At 43.1% G+C, this 26,449-nt stretch overlaps 1 protein-coding gene across 1 annotated transcript in view; it reads right to left on the bottom strand.

Annotated features, from left to right (window-relative positions):
- The window catches only part of HOPX (HOP homeobox), a 261,296-nt gene that overhangs the window by 47,037 nt on the left and 187,810 nt on the right, over positions 1–26,449 (bottom strand). Inside the window, exon 3 of the mRNA XM_078677528.1 lies at positions 7,705–7,887. Within this exon, the coding sequence (XP_078533654.1) occupies positions 7,705–7,872 (168 nt within the window). The 5' untranslated portion in view covers positions 7,873–7,887. The remainder of the gene's footprint in view (positions 1–7,704; positions 7,888–26,449) is intronic.

The raw sequence follows: 26,449 nt of genomic DNA, 5'->3' as shown, positions 1-26,449 counted from the left end.
ATAAATGGGACTCGTAACTCCTTGTTGTGTACTGGTTGCAGAACCTTGAAATCACGAGATACGTATGCAGTTTTGAAGCACATGGCGGGCGGGGACGAGAATTGATTGAATATTTCGACATCCCTATTGATATTAAGTTCTGATGTGTTATTGATTACTGTACTGTTGAAAATTCGAATTAACGTCACCCATGGTACTTGCCCGCAAATGTATATCTAGATAATTTTATTGTAACTGGCCCTGTCGTATTTTAATTATAAAATGTACGTCCACCGATTCCGTAACTGTTAGACACCTTAGTTTTTGCAACCTAATGGCCCGCCCGTTACGTTCCTCTACAGTGTAAATGTCTATTCATCATATACGATTACAGTTTGCTCCGTGGCAGGTCCACGTGGTTATAGGCTCGTATTTGTATAATGAAATTTTCACAATAAAGGTTTTTAAAAGAAAACATGGTAGTAGTGTATACATTGGTAAAGTTTTTAATAATAGTCACTGTTTTAGAATCATTAAAAGGCAAGTGAAATAAAGCAGACCAATTACATGAAGGGTAAAAGGTATAATACGAAGGAACGCAGTAAAGATAAATGGTCAAGGGCTGTTGTGTTTTCTATTCCTGCAACATAAAGTGATCGATAAGAATCTCATATTCAGGCGTATCGGCGACTAAGACAGCAGGTCGACCCTCTTTTGCTCAACGGCTCCGTCATGGGACGAAGAAACGCTCTTTTTCTCGAAAAAAGAATATATTTTACTTGCAGGACAGTTGTAAAATTTCCGGGAAAGTACATTAGCCTGGAACATTATAACATATATTTAAGAGAAAATAATGTTCGGAAGTAATTAAAAGCGTAATTTTTAGGTGATATGACCAAGGCTTTCATCATTAGAATAAGAAAAGTAAAATGAACCAATGAAAAGTTTTATTAACAAGTCACATGACTTGTTATGCTTACGTTACGCGCTGCGCGCCCCGGATGACTTCCGGATGCGCTAACGCGGCGCGTCATATGACGCATTACGCGACAACGCAGGTCCAGAATATAGTCAAAATGTCTCCACCAACCGGCGGTCGAAACACAACCCCTTTCAGCAGGCTAAATAGTTCTGTTAAATGACAACAGAAAGGACAGGCAACAAGAACCATCAGTCAAAGAGGGGAGGGCTAGTTCTTCTCTACCGGGTTACATTGGGGCGCTACCGGAACTGATCGAATTGGTAGTCTACAGTGTTTCTGGATGTTTCAGACCGAAGCTGGGGTTAGCATGAGAGCAGCACCATTTCGTAGCTCCGTTGTGGCCATTCCGCAACCAATCATGGCAGCCGCTCTTTATCGTTATTTTGGGCGGGGTGGGTGGCGGAGCCGAGCTGTTTTGCAGCCATCATTGTGTGGAGTTCAGTTCATCTCACTAGTTTTGTATTTGTCATGAGGGGTTGTTCCTAATGTTTCTATTTTAGCGAGGTCAAAAAGAGATCCCATTAGTGGCCTACTGATTTTGCTCGATTCCTTTTCTTTTTTTTTACACGATTTTTCGTTATCTGCAAAGACTAAACAGAGTATTGCGACTCTGTGTTTGTTTGTAAATAGAGAATGAACCAAAGAGAACTAATTCTAAAACAGTAAATACTTGGATAACAATCAATCAAATGGAGAGAGAAGCAGGCACGACGGATTACAACGGGGGCAAAGGCCTGCGTTAACTACCTTTCACTATCTGCAAAGAGAGAGTACTCCTAATAGAAATGAGGGGGGGGGGGCACCATTCAAAGCAGATCAGTGTGCATAAACACGAAAATGTTTTCACTTACCACGTACTTGACATTCAACAGCTTATGATATTTGCTATTAAAAAACCATTGAAATTCACTGAAAAAACCATAGGTTATAGACCATATATAGTTAGGAATTAGCATTTACAAAACCTTGAAAATTCACTGAAAAAACCATAGGTTATACACCATATATAGTTAGGAATTAGCATTTAAAAAACCTTATTTTACTCACACAAAACCATTGAAATTCCATATATAGTTAGTTGCACTAACTATATATCGCGCACCCGCAATCCACTGCTGATGATGTCACATATTACATCATTCATGACATGGTCAGTGACATCACTGATGACATCACTGATGACAACATCCAGTGATTATGTGTTTCTGTAAAGTTTAAATATGTTTTACATATTGAAGAATGAGTGGATGTATAAGTGTCTGAATGAAGGTTTTAGTAGGTGCGTGATTGACTGTATGAGTGAGTGATTAAATGCGTCTTACTGAATGCACGGGTTAGTGACTAAACTGTCTGAAAGTGTGCATCAGTATGTCTGTTGTTGTGCAAGCTGCTGCATGTGTTGATCAGTAGCTATATAAGTAGCTATATGGGTTATTGATTGGTTGCACAAGTATTTGTATGGGAGACTGAGTGTGTGTATGGCTGGCTGGGAGGTGTGTGACTCTGTGCAGATCAATGTGTACTTGTATCAGTGATTCTATAGGAGAGTAAGTATGTGTTAGTATATGTTTCAAAAATGTAAGGTGTTCTGTGTTTAACTGTATAGATGAGAAAATGGAAGTGTGATTGATTCTTTTCAGGACTGACTAGGTGTGTGAGTAACTCCATGGATGGAGTGTGGGTGTCTGTATAGGTGTATGAGTGCATATGATAGTGTTGTAAAGATGAGTGATTGTATGTATGAATGATTGTATGAGTGAATGTGTGTGTAGACATAGGAATCAGTGAGTGCGTATGTAGTAACTAGTATTGGTGTGTCAATGGTTTCAAAAATTATACTCTGTATTTAACACTGGGTGTAACGGAGGTTATATTAGAGTGTGAGGAGATGCATTGTATTATCACATGAATGATATCATCAGTGATGTGATCATTGATGTCAAGTGAGATGTCATCAGTGATGTCATTTGAGATGTCATCAGTGATGTCATCAGTGATGTCACTGACCATGTCATGAATGATGTAATATGTGACATCATCAGCAGTGGATTGCGGGTGCGCGATATATAGTTAGTGCAACTAACTATATATGGAATTTCAATGGTTTTGTGTGAGTAAAATAAGGTTTTTTAAATGCTAATTCCTAACTATATATGGTGTATAACCTATGTTTTTTTCAGTGAATATATATATATATATATATATATATATATACATAGTTTTTGCTTTCTGCTTAGCTGCTCAATAAATCTATTGCCTCAGATTGGATTTGTGGAGTCATCTGTTTCTGCCGTGGGGACCCGGGACTGCAGTTTGGCTTTTCTTGCTTTCAAGATATATATATATATATATATATATATATCTAGCCATAGCAGAACCCACATAGGAACAGGAGCCTCACGAAGGTAATGATGTCTGCCCTCTTTATTAGTGCAACAGCCTGCCAGCAGGTTCAGTCAGAGAAACTTCGTTTAAAAATGATAACGCCAGACGCGTTTCAGGAATAACCTTCCCTCTTCAGTGGCGTGGTGGCAAGTAATGGCTGCAGGCGCTTAGTAGAAGAGCTTCTCTCTTTTTAAGGAAGGAGGTGTTCCTGTATAGCTACAACGCGGTTGCCTGTGCCGCGTTTAAGAAGCCCCCGCATTATCAAGAGGCTCCATCTCCACTGGCGTGGGCGGCTGCGGCTGCTCTTCTGTTTGATCCGAGTTATCGGAAGACTGGAGCCCACCTGCCATCCAGGAAGAAAATGATGAATATATGTATATACATACATACATACATACATACATATATATATATATATATATATTTATATATATACATACTGAAACTCCGAGTTACCACCTCCAATCCCCCAGGACCGGCGAAGCAGGAGACAGACCACGAACTTCTCAGGTAACTGATATTTTATTAGCAGATCTTAGTGGTACAACCAACCATGACGCGTTTCGGGCTATGCAGCCCTTATTCATATATATGTATACACACACGTTTTTTTCTAGTAGTAAATATAATGTTAAATATATTTTTAATAATAGCTTTACATTATATATGTATATATAAACATATACACAAATACACATATATATGCGTGTATTTATAAAAGTATAAATATTTATAAATAGTTTTAAATATTATTTACATGTATTTGATTTACATTAAATTAATGTTATACATAAATATATTTAAGATGTACTATTTTAAACTATATATCTATATATATATCTATTCTAAAAATATTTTTGTATGTTTTTTAAAGATATTAGTGTGAAAGGATTTTTTTTCCTGATATTTTTGTACTTACCATTATAAGTATAGGGAAACAATATTTTCGTAATCAATATTTTTGACACAATATTTCTGTATCTTAATATTGTTGTGATCCATATTGTGTCAGCAATCCACTTACACAAATGGACAGGTGCACTTGACATGAGCATGCAAAATCCTGCAATGCATACATACAAATAGTGCCCCGAAGAGTCAAACAAAGATCTTAATTTATCCTTTAGCAACTTGTGAAGTGATACGGTGGGCAGGTTTTAGTTTCACATCATGGGAAAAGATTTTCCAACTGTGCTCACTTTGTCCCTAATATGCTCTCATCCAAGAGACAAGTTCAACAAAAGGACTTACTTATCAGCTGTTAGGAGGCCTTTGAGTCTGTACCCTCTTGTATGAAAGATTATTTCTTTACTTTCAGCTCTGCTGTGATCAGGCAGGCAGGCCGGCGGTGCATAGTACACTGCGTACTGTGCATTTTTAGTCTGTTCCTATCTGTGTACACAGACAATGCATTGCTTGCCACCTGCCTGCCTAATCACAACCTGACCGACACAGCTACAGTAAAACACACGACATCCATGCTCAGGACTTCACAGGCTCCATAGAGTGCATCAGAGGCAGCATGTTGGCCTGAGGGCTATATGTACGCAAGCCAACTCTAGTGTATACAATTGATGAAGAGATCCCACAATCATCTGCAGTGGAAGCAGATGACATTTGAAAGAGGTGGGCTGTAAAAGTTGGGTATGACTTTTATGTAGTGAGCAAAACCAACAAGGTTAATGGACAAACGTGGAGTACGGTGGGGTCTTCCTCTTGAGATTTTTTCTTGTTTTTTTAAGGATTGAGAAATGCTACATTTTACATCTAATGAATGTAGTGAGAAAGCAAGGTTTATAAAGCAGTGGGGACATATAGTCTTCAAAAACTGCCCCATAACTTACTGCATTAACATGTTCAAGAGTTACTGTAATGTGCAAATTGTACAGACCGACACAGGATCTTGCACTGCATGCTGCATCAACTTTGGAAGAAAATGCTCGGCTCAGTCATATAGAAAGAAATATGTGCAGACAGGTGGGATGGCAAAAATTAGGAGTTCTGAAAAAGAGAACATGTAAAATAAATTTCTGTGAATCCCTTAGAGTGTCACCCAACAGGTATTTTGGTGTCTCGCAGAGATGTTATTGCATCCAGATATATAACACAACAACTACCATGCCCATCACACCTGCCAGTACTGTTGGCTTTGTCAATGGTTGTTAGCTGTTTAAGAACAATGAGTAACAACAATGATTTGTTATAAACAATTAACACTGGCAGTGCTTAATTTGTAAAAAAACATAGGTGCCAGGGGTCTAGCCAACAGGCCACTTCTGCTTGCACTGCCCATTGTCGCTGTCAATTACAGTAACAGCATAACTAATAAATCACACTCCTACAAGTGTGACAAATCTGACATTTTCAGGACCCCAAAGTTAAATGAATGATTTTGGCAGCAGATATTAGTCATCCTTAATGTATATTGAAATAATAAACAACAGTTCTTGTGCTCATCTCTGAATTCAAACAACAGCGGCACCATGTGGCAGACTGCCATAGGTACTGGTGCTGACAATTAAGCTCTGGTGCCAAGCACTGCAAACCACTGGCTCAAATTAAGCACTCAACACAGGAAATGCTTCAAATCTGAAATTGTGAGACTGTGAATTAAATATCACTGAGGCCTGTGGAAGAAGTATTGGACTTCACTTATGGGCGCTTTATGTTAGATATGTATGCCCTTTTTTCTGCGCATCTCATCCATTGGTACATCTTCAACATCATCTCTTTCCTCTTGAGCACCCTCTTTTCACTCTCCCCTGAGTACACTTCCTTGCATCTTCCTCACTTCACCACCCCCGAAATATAAACTGCACTCACTCACACTCAAGAACTTAATTTTTTAATACTTTTGCCTTGCATATATTTTGACATCCCTTTACCCCTTCACACATTTACAGAGATTTTCAATTGCAACTGGAATACAAGAGCATTGTTCTGTGTGCTCTGCAGAGAGGCCAACCCACTGACAGGCACTTTGTTTGCAGGCGTTAGCCTCTGCACTTGATCACTGAATCAAAGCCCCTCATAAACACCTGGCATGACTCAAAGTTTGCACAAGAGTAATAAGATGCACAAAATACAAAAGCACAACCTGAAGAAATAGCTAACTCTGTCCGGGAATGCAACATTAAGTAAAACGTGAAATAAAAGAGGAACTAAAATCGCTGACATGCATTACTGTAACATTTTTAACTTTCATTGTTCGGAAATTAACCCATGTTTTGGGCATTTATGTTAAGGGCATAAAGATACGGCCAGTTTTAACGCTATATAACATGTAACTCTCTTTACTATAAGCACATATTTCTCCCTCTACGTTTGACTCAGATATTTGGATCAACTTTGCAAGGAAACAAAAACCCTCTTTGTATTTTGGTTAAATTTTGCGGATGAACAAATACAGCAGCTCCACTTCTAAAAGGGTCAGCAACCTTCAGCAAAGGCCTGGAGTGTCACAGTTGGGGAGGTTAGCATGACCAAGGGTCTTAGCACACTATACATAACACAAGATTAGCATTATAACATTTGCCATTACTGAGGACAAGGCACCAAATCACACGTACTTGCATCCAGTCCTACCATGTGATGAATGGAAAAGGGTGGGATCTAAGTCTGTGAATGATGGATGTCTGGACTCACTTAGGGATGCACACTTCAACGCCGGAAACTGAGATGCAGACAGCATTACTGGCCTACATTTGATACCAATATAGCCTACAATGGCAATGAAGGGCTTTAGAAAGGTAAGCCTCACATTGCAGAAAGTTAATTTACTGCCTGGCTTCCGTCTTCTGCTTCAGAGGGAGGCAGGTCACGCAGCCTGGGCAGACAGTCAACGACCTAAATACATCAAATTATTCAGAGATGAGATCATATCTCTAAATAAATTGATCTATGTAATATTTTATTAGGTAAATGTGTAGGAATTTTAGAGGTGCGCAGCCTCAGAGCCCTAATGGAGAAATTGCCCCTGATCATCTTTCTGGGAAGTGTCTGCAGTCCAGTGTACGCACACCGGGATCCTACATAAGTGTACATTTGAGTCCCTGTTGAATGAACTTGTTAATGTAACATTGTTGATTTCAAGTAAGCATGTTAAGATGACAGACTTTCATTCTAATAACATTATTAATTATAGTGACGTGAAATGTTTTCCATTTTTATAAAAGTGTAACAGGGTCATTAGAAAGGAAAGTATAAGTGAAGAGAAGAGAAGAAAAGACTCAATAAGGGAATGAAGAATAAATGGAGGTTAAGAGTGAAAAGCGGCACATAAAAAAGGAGCAATGAGAAGAGAGTGAGGAGAGTGGGTAGGGCAGGTGAAGAAAGGAGGACTATGAAGGGATACGTACAGTTGTCTCGGCTTCTGAGAGCCCCGCTTCAGCTGCAATTAGCATTAAGGTTGCTCCATTGGGCTGGCGGCTACCATTGCTGAAATTCTTTTCCAAGATTTCTAACTGATCTTCATCCAGATCGAAATCTTCAGACGGTCGATACCCCACCTGGTCTTTAGAGCTCATTTTCTAATTCTCAGTCTGAAATAATTGGGAGGATGAAAAAAACATATTGTTGGTTACTGTGCTATATGGCGGAAACAAATGATTTAAAGAGAATTGGTGCAAGGTCTGGAATTTTGTTTTCTGATGTTAACTAGCAGATCCGGCATTGGAATACCAACCGGCAGAGTGGGGGGGGCGGGGAGGTGGCTGTGAAAAGATAGTACATAAAGACTTTGTCACTCACTCTTCCAAGAATCCTGAGATAGCAAATAATCTGTATGGGCATACTACTCCATTTTTGGTTAACTCACATGATGCCACCCAGTGTCACATAATTTCGGCTCCCTTCGCATGGTCACCTGATGAAGAGTCGGTGGTAGGAAAGGTGAGATGGAAATCCATGCACTCAGCAGCTTTCCAGCTACTCTTTGGAGGATCTGAAGAGCGGATGCCTAATATGGGTTTTGAAAACACCCGAGGACATTGCCAACAAACTCAGCTTGCTTATGTTTGTTTTGGGATAGAGAAGAAGTTGGTGGGGGCAGGAGGCAGAAGTGCCTCTCCTCCTCCAAGGCCCCTCCCCCCCTTCTCTAACATGGTGACATTTTTTAGGTTGAGCATTCGAGACCTCTTGTATATACTTTAGTATATACTTATGTAATTTGTGGGCTCTGGAGATGAGCTATAGGACTTGTCTGCTTCCGCTTAGGGACTTTTTTTTCTGTTCAACTGCCTCTATTTAACTGTCTTGATAGAAAACGACCAATAGAGGTCAGTAAAATACCAGAATCACTTTCACATTCTCTAGATTCCAATCCATATAAATTGTCTTCCACGAGCACCTGTAGACAATAATATTTATTTCAAATCTTGTATTTTCATTGATATGACCACCGAAGTCCCAGATTTTATATTAAAAACAGAGCTTTGGACTATACCATTTCCCACTGTAAGGCAATATTTCTCTCCATGTGTCCCATACCTGGCGTGCCACGCAGTTTGGTGCTTACTTTCCCTCCATGTTAAAGAACAGTAGATGTTTCAGCACCCGGGCTAATGTGTTGCATAGCTAAATACATTTAAGGGCCCAAAGGCGAGACTGACCACATTACAAATGCTTGTTTTTCTACGATGGCAGATATGCATTTCATCAATAGCTACCTGCTTAATATATAGAACATAGGTGACTGTTTTATATTGCAACCACCCTCGCACCCACTGAGTATACAAGAATAAGAATTGATATGTGTTCACCAGTTTAGGTATAGTCTGTTATTGAGTGTGTTTCACTATCAGATGAAAGAGCTGGAGTGTGAACTTCTCACTCAAAACCTGCCCTGGAAGAGCAGCATTGACGCAAGTCATGGACAGAACTCCTTCCTCTTTCGCGTCATTGTTGCATCAAAGGCTTTTACTATTAGAAGACTTCTTTGGCACAATGTGTGAGGTCGGTTTGTTTATGTGATTGAAATAGATAATTATTTGAATTGTTATCCTATATTTGTCTTCTTCGTAAAAGACTTCCCAACTATGATGGCGGGGGCGGGGGGGCTGCTTTCATGCTGGTTGTAGGTCCCCAGCGATGGCAGGGAATCATTCCCTTGTGTTTCAGGACACACACGCTCCTTTCCAGGCACTCATTCACTTGACTACAGCTGAATACCCTGGAAGGGACGGTGCCCTGCAAAGGCGGGTATGAGTCTAAAGCCAGGACGCACTCCCCGCCTCAGAATCGGGGGTAGCAGGTTTCCTGCGTCTTACTTCTATTTTTTCACAGTCTCCTTCCAGCCTTACACTGAAACAGTTTCAGAAATCCCCCAGCCTTTCTTTCTACGTTCTTTTACCTCCAAGAGAGGAGGCGACCTTAAATGACTATGCATCCCTGGGCTTGCAAGCAGACAGCTGGAAATCTATAAGTGCAACCCCCTGCTCCTGTGGCGGTCACCTTCAGCCACACACTGTAAGCAGGACAGTGCAGTCAGAGAGGCTGGCATCCTTGTCAGTCTGTTATCAGCTCGCGCCTCCAGACTCTCCGACTGCAGCTATGTTTAGCCTCAAGCACTTCACTATTATCAAATGGAAATTGTAAAATAGAAAACGACCCTTCATAGGAAGGTGCCCACGTGTATTTTGTGCCAGCCCTCGTCTTTTTCTTTTGTTCACTGCAGCTCAATCAAACTCAGACCTAAAATCTAGCAAGATAAATACAGAGGCAGACTAGTGGATTCTTTGTGGCAATTGTGATTGATTTAAAGACTATTAGGCATATAAAAACACCGACAATGGGTCTTCGGTGTGCTCTACGGATGGAAAACAAACCTGGACAGTGTGTTCGGCCAAGCAATGCAGAATCGACTCTGTCGTCTACAGCTTCTCCCTAATACCAATGCTGAATGCAAATCCTGCAGCCTAGCTGAAGAAACAGACTGCCTCATTTCTGGCTTATACTCGGAAGTTCTAAAGGGTGGAGGTGCATTTGTGACAAATTCCAGTCTTACCGTTTTTAATAGCGATATTAAATTGCTAATGGTTGTGCTTACAGTAACTCATAGGATGCCTAAAAAAACGTATAAAAGCGCATACAACTGAATTTACCCCAAGAAAAATGATACAAGTCTTCCTCTTTCAGCTTGATAACATTGTAGGACCCAACAGAACAGATTACATTTTTCCAAATAAATACGTCAACACGCTGTAACCAAACCAATCACAATTCTATTGTTATTGTGCAAAACATTATTTGTATTATTTAAACTTATTGAGCAAATTTCTACTCAGCCAGTTAATTAAGAAAATAAAAATAGATAACCAGTAGGAAAATAACTATAATATAATGCTAGATTCTCAGGGCCTCATTTATGAGGCCCGTAGAGGCACTTTTGCGCCGCCGGAGCAGCACCTTTTTGATGATCCAGTGGCGCATTGTGCCGCAGAATATTTACAAGCCACACAAAGCAACTTTGCGTGGCTTTTCATGGCCTTGCAAATATGTTCCGCCTTCACGCAGAGCACAGCATGCAGGGGTGTTCCATTGGTGTTTTTGTGGGTGTTCCCACGTAACACCCATGGAACCTGAAGCATTCCCAGATTTACGAGGAATCGTAAACCTGGGAATGCATCAGATTTGAACGCCATGCCAGGGGTGGTATTAAGGAGGAGAAACGAGGAGAGGTATCCTAGTTTCTCCTCTTTTTTCCCTCTATCTATGTGTGCTGCATTCTGCAGCACACTTGGAAAGAGGAAAACACCTTTTGTGATTGTTTTTGTGCAGGAAGGTGTCCCTTGCTGCACAAAAACTATTACCCCATACAACGCAGACACGCTTGCACCATGGCGCAAGGGTGCCTGTGTAGGCGCATGGCAGCCCATTGTGTGCCAGCGCAGAGGAAAAGGACAGGAATGTGCCATATTTCATAGATTCCTTGCGGCACTGCCCTGTGCTAAAACCTCATAAATGAGGCCCTCAGAGTGCAAAAGATAATATCACATTCAGATTAGATTCATAACAAGTATAACACCCGCCTCTGCATAAGATGAAGAATTAAACAATTTTTAAGGTGCAAGATATGGGAAGTGCTTGAATACACCCATCCCGAATGTGCTATTTCTGATGTCATATCCTCCTTCCAATGAACTCTAAGGGGCATATTCTCAAGGATCTATCGCCGAGTTATCAGCACTTTAGCGCAACCAAGGTCATGATAAATTAATCGCCCCATCACAATCTGGTGCTAACACCCCATATCACCAGTTTACCTGCTATAGCAGCCGCAAAAAACATCGCCACAGATGACCACGGCAACTAACGCTAAGGAGATGCAGAGTAGGCGTTCCCAAACAAAAACCCGCAACAGCTCCACTCCTCAACATTCTCAATGACCAGCCAGATCTGCGATAAGATCACAAAACAGGCAATAAGGCGCGTTAGCAGCAGGAAACTAACACCTGCTCTGACCTGGTGTAAAGTCGGACGGGAACCGGCACCAGACAAGGGAGCACAGCCCAGAGCCTCACATGAAGAACAACAGATGCCCAGGAGCAACTGAACATGCAGCCTGGAGCCCCAATAGGGCAACAACACCCGCCGCCACCACCCCCAGGCCTGACCCCCCTCCCCACCCTGGGCCCCTCCCCTCTTTGGACAAAGATATTGCACATCAACTCTATGAAATCATGAACCACACAATTCGCCTGTAGTCACACAATCACAACACCTAACATACATAAGTGGTCAGAAAAAGGAGAATCATACATTCATCTCAGAATATCCAAATAATCAGTTTATTATAGAATAAACCCAAAACAACAATTTGGAAGATTCATGCCGGGTCTTCTCAGGACATTCTGTAAGTCACAGCCTGCAAAAACCTAGTTAAGAAGGTATGTCATCCGCTCATCAAAGTACAGAGAGAGAGAGCCAACAGAACAGATTACATTTTTCCAAATAAATTTGTCAACACGCTGTAACCAAACAAATCACAATTCTATTGTTATTGTGCACAACATTATTTGTATTATTTAAACTTATTGAGCAAATTTCTACTCAGCCAGCTAATTAAGAAAATAAAAATATATAACCAGTAGGAAAATAACTATAATATAATGCCATGAGGATGGTCTTTTGGGCATTGAGGGACCCAGCTACCTCTTGCTGGTGTGCAGCCGTGGCAGCCGCTCTTTCCGCCCGCATCCGCTCCATGTTCTCCATGAGCCTCCGCATGAGTCCCAACTCCCGGGCGAGCTCACTGGAGGCACTCTAACTGAACAGTTGTCCTTGTCTCAGAGTCAGGTCTCTGGCGATGTCAGCCATGGTTCATTGCAGAGCATGGAGCGGACTGTGGGTGTCCGTTAGGGACTGTGAGTGGTCCCTGATGGGACTTAGACACGTCTATGGTGTCTAGTTTGTCTGCCATGCGGTCGAACCCCACCTGCACCTGTTCAGCCAGCTTCTCCTTGCTCCCTAACACACGGTGTTGAAAGGCCATGTGTTCCTCGTGGGGGTCCTGGGAGGCAGCCGTGGTGGTGGGTGCTGCTTGCTTTGTGTTCTGTGCAGGGGGTGGGTTCTGCTCATAGCAGCTGGGCTGCCCTGCTCCTGGAGGTGGAGTGCGGAGGCTCTCCATGAGCTGTTGGAGGGCGTCAGAGTCGAAGGTGTGGTGTTCCTCTTCGTCATCGGAGAAGAGAGGTTCGGGCTGCTCTGCAAGAGGTGTTGGATTTCCCCCTGCAATTTGAAGGGGAGCTGCAGTTTAAGATTGTGTTGACATGTGTGTTTACACATTGTACATTTTTACATTTAGACTGCATAACAATGTACATTGTGAGTGTTTGGGGGGGGAGCTGCCTATTTGATCGGGATAGTGGACATTTTGACAACATCACGGATGTGTGTTTGTACTTATACATCATCCTCTCACATTTCCCTGCTATGTCAAATGTGATTGGCCAGTGTCTGCACACAAGCTGCACCAGTTGTGTCCTCTGTTCTGTTGGGGACGTGTTGCGGTTTGGACCACATTGTTGTCAATGTCGCTGTGCTCGGCATGTCATGTGTGTCTGCTGCATTTTGGGAGAGTCACCCCTGCAGCTCAGATTTGGATGCCCTTTATCCCTTTGATGTGGTGTGCCTTTGACTTCCGGGCTTATACAGTGCTGGGATGTTGCAGACTTGGGTACATTGGGCTCTTGGTGGGAGTTGGGACTCTGGGGCATGGTTTGTCCGCAGCTGTGCTAAGCTTAATTGTGCCTGTGTGCCATTGTGGCCCTCTCCCCCCAACCCCCAGTCCCTGGTCGTTATTCACCCTGTTGCTGTTGTGTCCGGTCATGTAGAGCAGTGTGCCGGTCCCCCAACTCCTGCCACCGTCTCCCCACTGATGACTGTGGACACCATTTCCTCCATCTCGTCCAGCTCCTCTGGTGGCGCTGGACTCCCACCTCCAGTCTGCATTGCTGCCTTTCAGTTGTTGCCTCTTGACCTCTTCTATTGTCCTCTTCAGCACGCCGACTGCATTCGCCTTGTCCACGATGGTCTGCCATATTCCATTTTTAGTTGCCAGTGACACAGTGGAGGTGACGAACAGTAGTTGATGGTGTTCTATCAACTCCGTTATCAGGATCCTGTTTTCCTGTGGACTGAACCTTTTCTTCCTACTCTTCTTGTCATTGCCCTTCCCTGACCCCGAGGTTCCAGGTTGCTCCTCCGGGGGGCTGGTGGGGTTCTGGTTGTCCCCTGCACTTGCCCCGGCTGACTCCATTGTGCTTCGCTGTTGTTCGGCTTTTGTATGTGTTTTTTTTGTTGCTTTTATAGTGCATTTTCCCACAGGTCGCGTGGGGATTGCAGGCCTGTGGCTGGTTTTAGCTGATTTTTGTATCGCGATTGGCGTCATTGCCGCTTTTCTCACATTTGTGTTTCGCATTTTGGCGGCAACGCGTTGATTTTAACACGTTCATTTGATGCGTTGTCATGGGTGTATCGCATGGTGCTGCCGTGTTGAAAATACCACGTTAACACTGAGTTATTTTCCCACAATAGACTGCAATGTGAAGAGTTGCGTTAAGCTACTTTTGTGGTTGTTATCACACGTTCTTGAGAATACCCCCCTAAAGTTCTTCCCTCATAGTATGTACAAAGAAGGATTGAACATGACATTATTTTTGTTGAACATGTATGTGTCGATACAGCATCCCATAATTGTTTTGTGCCACAGTGAAATTATCCCTGTATTAATAAAGCTAACTGGTCAACACATTGACCTACCATGATAAAGCACACACACCCCATTGCTATTTTTCTGCTGTCATTACACCAATTTTTTAAAAGGGTGTTTGTGCTATCCCTATTCCGTTAGAGGCCAATTTTCATGTTAAGCTCTTCACTTAAGTTGCTGGGGGGAGTTCTGGGCAGGTTGCACAACTGGGCTGAAAAAGAAAATATTTCCAGATGTATCTTAGCTTTCAAGAAGGCTTGGGTACAGAAGAGCAGTATTTGAATTCACATTTACTTATGGACAAGAGTTACGGTGGCGATAGATGCAAACTGCACAGCGTTTATGAACCTGTCCACTTCATTTCACACAGTGGACAGATATAGACATTTGGTGATTATAATGGCTGCGGGGGAGGGGTCAAGAACTGATTGTCCTGCTGCACCAGATTCATATGCAATTGCAGGCCTCTGTGAGGTTCCAACTTATTCCTTTCAGTTCTGAACATGGTGTTTTCCAGGGCTGTATCTTGGTCCTCTTTTACCTACACATACACTGTAAATGGTATGATGATGTTTTGAATTCTCTCGCTTCTGACTATCTAAAGGTATGTTCATCTTCTTTACCCTTATTACTCTTTGCAGATGATGTACTTATCTCACAAATAATGATTGATCTCAAGCAGTTGGTCTCTAAATATGTTTTATATCGGCCGGGGGACCTTCTCGGCAGTGGGGCAAGAAGAACGGTGGTCCAGGCCCTGGTTCTCTTGCGCCTGGACTATGGGAACTCCTTGTAGCTGGGAGCGACCCAAATAGACAATTAGGAAACTCAAAGTGGCGCATAACTGCGCCACCAGGATGCTCCTTGGAGTGCCAAGAACTCAATCGGCGAAGTCATGCCTGAAAGCCCTACATTGGCTACCCATTCTGGAAAGAATTAAATTCAAATCCCTTTGCATAACCCACAAAACACTGATGGGGAAAGGTCCTACCATTTTTAACTCCCTCATTACCTTCTCCATCCCAGGAAACTCCTCCTCTCCACAAGAATGAGTCTGGCCGTCATCCCCAAAATTCACAGGATACGCAGTGGGGGCAGATCCTTCTCGTATAGTACACCCAGGCAATGGAACACACTTCCCTTGCAGCTATGTTCAGAGACCCACCTTCTCACCTTCCGAAAGCACCTGAAAACGTAGCTATTTCAAAATCTCTGTTTGTAAACCCACCCCTCTCACTGCTATGCCGCTAGCACTGAGATGCCTCTGGGTAGCTACACGCTATAGAAATGCTACCGAATAATAATCTTAGTAAATCAAAATGTCATTAGCTGCTACTAGCAAACGTCTGAAGAGTATTTGGGTTGACTACATTGAGCTGGAAAGGGTGAATTGTTTTCCATAGTAGTCTTTTACTTAAATTGAATTGAATTAAATCTACAAATACAAGTTTAAGTAAATCTGTTAAAATAAATGAAGATCTGGTTAGGTTAGCTTTGCACTGGGGCATTGGGTGAACACATTCTCTCAAAGCTGAAAATATTTAGAGCAAAAATGGTCTCATTGATTTGTTACGGGTGTATTCAGGATTATGTCTCTCTTCACCATAGAATGCCAAAGCTAAAGGACTATTTGTGCCTGTATCTACCATGCAGGATCATTAACGATAATAATAAGAGATACCTCACCCACCCAATGGTGGCACACTTCATCATTGGTGTCTCTTCTCACCTAGAAAGGTCCCTGACACCTTGATGGGCTCGACAGAGTCCAGGGACTCTTACATATTTGATTATCTGGTCTGGACTACTGTGGAGGTCCTGTTCAGGCTAAAATTGGTCATGGTTTATCCTGCTGATTCCTGCATCTCTGGTATGTCAACATGTTTCAGTTGAATCAAAAACGGTCCAATGGGTCACTCAGCATTCTTCACAGTTCCTAGACTTCTCTATCTATACTAATTCTAGGGGGGGTACGTTAAAGGAGGTATAAGACTGTCCTACCTAACCATTGTAGCAAAACCTGTAGGATTTCAAAAATATATGTCAAGACAATAGCTTTGTTTGTTCAAGCATATGAGAATTAATTCCATATAGTTCCTTTATGCAAATGCGACGATTCACCATTCAATTCTTTGTTCACAGCAAACCATGCACACGCGTTAGATTTTCATTTAGCATTCTTCTGAATTGTTTGAAATCATGGATTTGGACCTGTGAAGTAAAGAAATTTAGGGTATTCCCATAAACAGATTTGGCCTGAAATGGACCTCTGCAATAGTTCAGATAATTATGAATATAAGAGCTCCCAGTCACGTTTGAGCCCACCAAGGTGGCAGCGGCCTATCTAGGTGAGAAGAGACACCAATGATAAAGCATGTCACCATTGGGTGGGTGAGGTGTCTCTTATTGATATGTTTAATAGTCCTGTAGGGTAGGTTTGTTGATAAGGGCGCAAGTAGTCCATTTGCTTTCACATTCTGTGGTGAAGAGAGTTTGACTAAATAGGAGGATATGTGGAAGAGAGACATTGAAACCTCTCATACTCTCCGTGGGTTATGAATGATTTGAGATTATGTGCCTACAGGCAAACTTCAGATGGAAGAAAGGAAAATGCTACTTACCCAGTATGCATCTATTCTTGGCATGTAGAGCTGTAGAGTCACATGCTTTGCATAGCCTGCCATCTAGTGTTGAGTCCGGATGTTTGCACTTTGTTTTTCTTCGAAGAAGTCTATTCCAGTCATGAGCTACGTGACTCCTCCTTTCGGTGATAGTGCACATGGGGATCTACTCCATTGTTAGATTTTTTACGCACAGAAGGTGATAATGGAGTTAGTAAGAGTAGTAGCAAGAGATGTCCATGTATATATGTATCTATGTAAGATGTCACTGCAACAGGTATAGGTACCTGGGGAGGCGGGTGGGCGCATGAGAATCTACAGCTCTACATGCCAAGAACAGATGAATACTGGGTAAGTAGCATTTTCCGTTCGAGGCATGTAAGCTGTAGATCACATGCTTTGCATAGACTATACAGCAGTGATCTCCCAAAGAGGTGGCTAACCTGTAGCTGATGCAGTCATTTGAAATAGCGTACGTAAAACTGCTTGGCCCACACTAGGTTGCTGTCTTGCTAACACATCTACCGAATAGTATTTTATGAATGTGTGTGGTGGAGACCATGTTGCAGCTTTGCAAATGTCATCTATCGGTATATTTCCTAAAAATGCCATAGAAGCCCCTAGTTTGCATGTGGAGTGCACTCTAGGGGTAATTGTCAATGACCGTTTTGTTTTTGCATAGCATGTTTGAATGCACCTGACTATCCACTGTGTAATACCTGATTTTGATATGGGATTGCCTTTATGTGGTAGAGCAAAAGCCACAAATAGTTGTTTGGTAATACAGAAAGGTTTTGTCCTTCCTATGTAATAGAGTAATGCTCTTTTCACATCTAAGGTGTGTAGAGCACGTTCTGCCACAGAATATGGTTGAGGAAGAACACAGGCAACTCAACAAATTGGTTGACATGAAAGGCAGAAATGACCTTTGGTAGAAAGTTATGGTTGGTCTGAAGAACCACTTTGTTTTTGTTTACTTGTAAAAATGATTCTTCTATGGTTAGTGCCTGAAGCTCACCCACTCTTCTCAGTGATGTGATAGCTATGAAGAAAGCTACCTTCCAAGTGAGAAATTGCAGCTCACTTCTGTGCAATGGCTAAAAAGGTGGACCAATCAGTCTGGTGAGGACAATGCTGAGATTCCACACTGGAGCAGGTGGAAGTCTTGGGGGAATGACTCTTTTAAGTCCCTCCATAAATGCTTTAATGACAGGCACTCTGAAGAGAGACAAATGTTGTCTGTTCTGAAGGTATACAGTTATTGCAGCAAGATGTAAGAGTATGGATGTGTACGCTACATTTGAACACTGTAGATGCAATAAGTAGCATATAATGTTTTAACCTGAAGCATCAAGCGGGTTGATTTGATTGTTTTTACAGTATATGACAAACCGCTCCTGTTTTGCTGCATATCAAGCTCTTGTGTAAAGACGTCTAGCATCCTAAATAATGTTCATGCAGTCTGGCGTGAGATTGAGGTAGCCAAACTCTAAGACTTCAGGTGCCAGACCGTAAGGTTGAGATGACTGGGATCTGGATGTCTTATCTCTCCATGGCTCTGCGTGAGGAGATTGGGTGTAAGATATAGTTTTTGTTGAGGAACTACTGCGAGCTCCAACAGGGTGGTAAACCAGGGTTGATGGGCCCATGTGGGAGCAACTAGGATTAGTGTCAGGGATGCCTGTCTGAGTTTTTGAACCACTGAGGAAATGAGTGGGAGAGGCGAAAAAGCATAGGCAAATATCCCTGGCCAATTCATCCATAGTGCATTGCCTCTGGACAATGGGTGTGGATACCTGGATGCGAAGCTTGGGAATTTTGCCTTTAGGTGTGTGGCGAATGGATCTTTGTCTGGGAAGCCCCACAATTGAAAGAATGGGAGGGAACTCGAGGGTAGAGTTCCCACTCGTGGATCTGCTGTCGTTGACGACTGAGCAGATCTGCAATTTGATTGTTTACTCCTGGAAGATACATTTTGTGATGTATAGCCCACCTCCAGATGGTCTGTGCTAGTTGTGACAGCTGGAGAGTGTGCCCCCCCCCCCCATTTCTGTATGTAGTACATTGCTATCATGTTGCCTGTACATATCATGACAGCTTTGCCTACTAGATGAACTTGAAATGCTTTGAGCGCTAGAAAAATTGCTAGCAGCTCTAGATGATTTATGTGAAGCTGCCTTTGCTGCAAGCTCTACATGCCCTAAATTGTGTGCGTTTGCAGATGAGCTTCTCAATCAGTGAGCGATGCGTCTGCTGTTAGCACTATCTGTGGAACTGGGTTCATGAAGTGCTTTACTTTTGAAAGGTTTTGTGGATTCCACCACTGCAGAGAGCAATGAGTGCGGCTGTCCAACAACACGTGATCCGATGACAGACCCTGAGCCTGATTTCACTGACGTGCTAAGCATTCCTGAAATCTTGCATAAGGGACTATTAGGATGCAAGACACCATCATTCCTAGCAACTGCATGAACCCTGAAGCTGCCAATGAGTGTTGAGGCTGAAACTGAGAGAGTAACGACTGCATATTGTGGATTCTGGCCGGATTGGGTTAGGCCAGAGCCTTTTGTGTATCTGCAGTGGCTCTCAAGTACGCCTGCGTGCTAGATGGTTTGAGATAGGACTTGGACAGATTTACTGTGAATCGAAGATCATCGAGCAACTGCACTGTTTTGTGAGTGTGATGTAGACAGCTTTGTTGCGAGCTGGCTTTTATGAGCCAGTCCTCTAGGTGTGAGAAGACGTGAATGTGTGGTCTTCGTAAGTGGGCTGAGACTACTGCCAGGCATTTGGTGAAAACCATGGGTGTGGTGGTTACTTCGAATGGGAGCATCTTGAATTGATAGTGCTGGTCCGCTACCATGAACCTGAGGTATGTGCGGTGAGCAGGGTATATTGGGATATGGAAATAGGCTTCCTTTAAGTCCAGAGTGGACAGAAAGTCACCTTACTGAAGGAGCGGGAGCCCTTGTTGGAGTTTCACCATATGAAAGTGGTCTGACTGAATGTTTAAATTTAGTTCTCGGAGGTCTAGTATAGGCCAGAGAGAGTCTACACCAGCCCCTTGATATTGTAAAGGGACTGGTTCTATAGCTTCATTTTCTAACAGAGATAGAACTTCTTGCTTGAGAAGGTTGAGATGTTCTTGTGACATTGCGTGTGATCTTGGAAGAGTATTTGGGGGAGTGTCTATAAGTTTCAGGCAGTAACCATATTGGATAATGTGAAGAACCCATTTGTCTGAGGTGATTGTATTCCAGGAGTAGAATGATCGGGGGTAGCGGAAGGAAGTCACTGTTTGTTGTTTGCGGGGGAAGTGCGTGTTGAGTTGCCTCTGCCTCTTCGCCTACCATTGTTACCTCTAAATCCACCTCTAAATAGCCTCTTGATGAGCGCGATTAGTTGTTGCCTTTGTAAGAGGAGGAGGGATTTTCTGTGTAAATATTTTTAGAGCCACCCCTGTAAAAGGAGCGACAAAAAGATCCCCTATTTGAAGGTAATTGTAAAGCCCCCATGGACTTAGCAACCTCAGTGTCCTGCTTAATTTATTCTAGCAAAGTGTCCACTGCTTGGCTGAAGAGGTGCTCTTTGTCAAATGGTTGGTTAAGAATAGAGGCTTGGACCTCCAGTTTGAATCCTGAAATTCGCAACCAAGCATGCCTGCATAGCAGTACGCTAGTGTTCACTGCGCGGGTTGCTGTGTCGGCTGCGTCTAGGGCGTACCTGATGGAGGTATTGGTGACTAATTTACCCACCTGAGTTTGGTCATTAGCTTTTAATTTGTATTAAACTGCATTAGTTTCTCTAGCTCATCGTAATGAGCCGTGTCATAGCGAGCAAACAAAGCTTGCGTATTAGCAATGCGCCAATGATTGGCCGCTTGTGACGTTACCCTTTTGCCGGAAGCATCAATTAATTTTGACTCCTTATCAGGAGGAGGGGCCTCACCTGTAGGCTGTGAGTTAGCTCTCTGGTGAGCGTTGGAAAATACAACAGAGTCTAAAGGCAGCTGACCTTTGATATAAGAGGGGTCATTAGGTGCTGGCTTATACTTTTTTTGCATCCTGGGTGTAATAATTCTTGCCCTCACAGGATCTTTAAAGATCTCATCTGTACGCTTAAGCATCCCTTTGAGCATTGGTAGTGTATGAGTAGCTATCTGAGAGGAACTTAGGGTTTCGAATAAGAAATCCTCTTCTAGGGCCTCTTTCTGTAGTTCCACACATGGTAATGAGCAGCCCTGTTAAGTAGCTCAATGTATCCTATGTTGTCGTCGGGTGGTGAGGGTTTGGAAGGATATAGATCCGGATCATTATTAGTGTCTGGATCCATGTCATAGTCTTCCCATGGTTCAGTATCCTGTGGCCTATCCTCATTCCCCTCCCCTTCATCCTGTGGGTCAGGTGATAGTGGTGGTGGTGAATTTGTTGGTGTGATGAGCAAATTGGGATCATTGGGCGAATTAAGGTGGAATGTAGGGTGAAGAAGGGTTAGTACCCACATTTTTTCTCTTTAGAGGAATGTGGTAATCCTCCTGCCGGCCCATTTTCCTCTTTTCTGGTAAGTTGGTATGAATATGTCCAGTGTCTGGATTTATTACCAGTTCTTTTTGTTTCAGATCCGAAGGCAGAACGTCGGACCGGGGCTCTTTTGGTGGAGTCTTTTTCTCTTTGGCTGCAGTTTTTGGCATCAAAAGTTTTGGCTCCGAACCTTTTGAATCCAAAGATTACCTTAACATGCTTCGGTTTAGACGCTGAAGTTTTCGGCTGGGCACCGGCATGGGGCCAACTCGGGGCTGACTCGACCCCGAGCCGGAAGGTTTTTTCTTGTATTTCGGCGCCAGGATTGAGGGTGGGGGCGTCTGAATCTTTTTCTCGGTGCCGACCTTGGCCCAAAGACAGAGGAGGGACCGAGGCTTTTTCTTCTTGTGTTGCTGGGGCAAGGGGGCTTCTGTACTCACGGTACGCTGACCTGGTGTAACTTGCTCCTCTTCTTCCATGTCGGAGTCGGCCTCGGACATGGAGTTATTCTCTGCTTCTTCTTCGGCACCTTGAGCGTGAAATTCTTCTCTGTCGGAATCTTCGCCAAAGATGTCCGGTGCGGAGCCGCTCTGATGTTGCATTCCATGATGTCGAGCCTGACGGTCACGGAGCATCTTCTTCAATCGAAACGATTGGCACACGTCGCAGTCTTTTTCATCATGTTCCGGGGATAGGCAGAGGTTGCACACTTCATGCAAGTTGGTGCGTGCAAACTTAGCGCGACACCCAGGTCAGAGCTTGAATGGGGTCCATTCCATCTACTGCTAGCGAGCTTGGGGCGGGAAGGCCCAACAGCCCACCACGAGTTTTCCTATAGAAGACTTTCGATTTGATACACGCAGAATGGGAAACGGTATCTAGAAACAATACCTTAGAGGGTAGTGGATTGCGCGTCGAAGGGAACCCTAGAAACGGAGCCGAAATGGAGTGCAGCAATTCACATCTGAATCCGATGGCAGACAAAAACAATCTAACAATGGAGTGGATGCCCATACGCACTATAACCGAAAGGAGGAGTCACCTACCTTGTGACTGGAAAAGACTTCTTTGAAGAAAACCAAAGTGCAAACATCCGGACCCAACACTAGATGGCAGGCTATGCAAAGCATGTGAACTACAGCTCACATGCCTCGAACATACGTTTTTCAAAAGGCCATCAGGATTCCCAAATTCCACATATAATTGTGTCTGTCATGAAACGTTTCATTGCCGTTTGTTGTGGATATGATTGGGTGGGGACTATTTCACTGTTCTCAGCTATTGAGACAACAATTGAGTGGCATCTGGTATGATGTAATGTCGAACTCCCATGTTGTGATGATGTTTGCCAAAGCTGTCATATAGACATTAAAGAGTGTTGGGCTCAAAGAAGAACCCTGAGGGAGGTCAAAGTTGCCAGCCACTGGATTACACCTCAATGGAGGATGATGGATAGATTGAGACCCTTCGCAAAGAAAAACTCCAAACCACTTAAAGATGTTTGAATACAGTCCAATCTCGTGCAGCTGTTTTAGAAGTAAGTAATGGGAGACAGTATTGAAGGCCGCAGACAAGTCTAGGAGGATGAGGATAACAGATATGCCCGCATCCACTATAATCTGGATGTTGCCTGTCACATTGAGCACAGTTGCTTCAGTGCTGGCATGAGCTCTGAGCCCCGATTGAGAAATAGCCAACTGGTTGCTCTCTTCAACATTCCACGTCTGCTGGATGTTTATCAGTTTCTCAAGAAACTTACTAGGGTAAGGAAGGAGGGAAATAGGACGATAATTCGCCAAGATTTCCGTGTTTGCTCTGGCTATGTTTAGCAATGGTAGCACCAGACCATGTTTCCATTTCATAGGGTTCTCCTTAGTAGTGAACGAACTATTAAACAAGCTCTCTTAAATATGGATTCAGAAAAGAAGCAAAGTGAGAATAAAATAAATGTAGACAGTGATCTAGTTGTGAACAAGATTCAGCCATAGCCATTTCCTGTTTAACGACGGATGTTGACAGGTGATCAAAAGTACAACTGACTGAATGTACAGTGGTTTATGTCCGTATTGGAGAGGGGCTGCGATGTACAAGGTTAGACTTCAAACCCGAAGTAGATTTTAACAATCTCATCTTTAAAGAACTGGGCTTCAGGGACATTGCTTCCGTGACTCATGCGTCCCGGTCCTGAACCATGGGCACTAAGAACAGAATCAAACATATCCCTTGCCCCGGTTCTTGATGAGAAACTGGATTGAAGAGATTCATTAGCGACTGGATCACTTCAATGAGGGCTTCCTCAAGTGTGGATCTCTGGGACAAGGTTTAGGTACAGTCTTCAGTTTTGGAAGTGATATATGTTTATATATACGTTGTGCTTTGTACCACTTTACAGTTGTTTAATTATATTTCTGGAGCAGAAAGTAGCCGAAGAGTCACCTGTTTTTGAAAAGCCTGAACAAGTGTACCAGTTTCGTCAAGTTAAAAGATAGATGGAAGTAACAAATATCTCCATTAGCTGCCCTTGGAGATATCCAAGTCTTTTGGGCTCTTGGGGGTGACAACTCTACTTTCTCTTTCACTTCCACATCCATCACTGGGATCAGAGATTCTCAGATTTGCAGCTGTCATTCAGTCACAACCAGAGATGTTCTGGACGGCTTCATAGTGAATGACACAGACCCTTGCAATGTTCATTTGGAACGCACATTTGCTACCTGGTACCACCCCCGGGAGTGAGTAAATTCAACAAACTATGCCGAAGGAACACAACACATCTCATCTGAAGCTGCTGCTGCTCTGTACAGTGACCATCAGTACCCTAGCGTACCCTGCAACCTCTCTTGGCCTTTTGACGTGTGTAGCAGGTGATACCCCTGGTAAGCAGCAGGAAAGCAACCAGTAACACTTCACCAAACTCCCTACCCAGGGCCGGACTGGCCGTTGCGGGCACCGGGCAATCCCCCGGTGCGCCGCACGGGTGGGGGGGCCGTTTTTGTTACAGGGCCGTTTTTGCAACCCCCCAGGATTCCAACATGTAAACTGCATATCATCCACAGATATCAACAAAAAGCACTTACCTCACTGAGTCATCCGACTGGATAAAGGGCTTGGCGGTTCTGCGTACTAATGAGGAAATGTAGTATTCCATTTGATCAACTTTCTTTGCCTGAATGTTCATCCTATTGGAAAGTCGGTTTTATTTACTGGTGAGAAATATGTTCAGCACTAGCGAACCTCTTTGATTTTACTATGATGCCAATGTCCTTTTCACCTCAATCATATATGCAACTGAAAAACAGGAAAACAAAATGGCATATGGCTTCTTTTTATATACAAGTAGTGCACTCTACTGCACCGGCTTAAGTCCGCTCCTGACCATTTCCCAGTGTATATTTTCAGTGTCCCTTTAGTGGTTACCAATCGCCCTGCTTGTGGAATTTAAGGCTTCATCAACAGCACATACTGTTGGAGCAAGAGGGTCCAAAGTGCTATCAGACACAGTTAAGGCTGTAATGTCCCTAAGGGAGCTCCAAAGAGCTGACATTTTTAGCTTCTCCGTGATTTAAGAGAACCAGTACGGAACGAGTAACTCGGGAACTACCGGTAGCTCTACAGGTGCCTGTAAGTACTACTACACAAGAACCTTTTTCTTGGTTGAATGAATGCATGTATGCCAAAAATTGTGTATTCAAGACAAGAATGTGTGCATTTTCAGAACTCATAAACTGATGCTTGGAGAAAATGGTTGCGTTTTTAAAAAACATTTAAAGTTGATTTGTAAGTGATAAATTATAAGGAGAGACTTATTACTATTGTCATTACTTTCGTGCCATGCGCATTGCAGCTGTGGCTTTTTCTAATTACCCACGTAGAGGCATTGTAAATCGACAAAGCCTTTTTGACATTACTGCTGGCAAAACTTTCTGATGTGCTGAGCAGATCACTGCTATTAATTTTACATATAGTAGCCACTAATGTAAATGTGTCTGATTGGTGACTATTATAACACTTAGGGGTATATTTCCAAGAAAAAGTTGGAGCACGGAGGTACGCCAAATTTGGCAGTGAATCTCTGACAATTTCAAAATGCAGGAATGCGCCGTATTTACTAGAATATCAATATAGTGCACTCCTGTGTTTTCCCTAGTGCTGGTGATAAAATTAGCTGCCTAGTGCAAATGTGGGCACCCTTGCATCTTAGTGCAAGGGTGCCGGACAGACTATTTACAATGATCTTCGTAAGACACTGTCTCATCCCACAGGGGAAAAGAGGTTCCAGCCGGAGGACACTCAAACTCAATCCAGCTTGGCACAATTTTCTTGGCTAGCTACAGACCGCGTATCAGATTTGTTAATACAAACTAAATCCGTCTCGCCTCTGGATCTCTGCCCTCCGTATATTCTGCACCTGGCTCCTGAGCAAATTAGTGTTCACCTCACCCCCCTCCTTAATGAGGTTATCAAATCTGGGATATATCCTCAGTCTTGGAAAAAGGCCTGTATCAGGCTTATCCTAAAGATAGGCCCTACTGAGGTGAAAAACTACCACCCTATCTCCTGTCTCCCGTTTTCCTCTAAAACTTTAGAAAAAGCTATCAATTCAGAATTAACAGAATATCTAGATAGCAATCACATTCTTGATGACACCCAACATGACTTTAGAGCCCGACATTCCACTGAGTCAGCACTTATCATGGCCACCGAAGTGATTCGTAGAGTGATGGATGATGGGGGAAGAGCCATCCTCATCTTGCTT

Source organism: Lissotriton helveticus, chromosome 2_1 (assembly GCF_964261635.1).
Source record: "Lissotriton helveticus chromosome 2_1, aLisHel1.1, whole genome shotgun sequence".
Lineage (NCBI taxonomy): Eukaryota > Metazoa > Chordata > Amphibia > Caudata > Salamandridae > Lissotriton > Lissotriton helveticus.
This window is presented reverse-complemented; position numbering and strand designations above follow the sequence as displayed.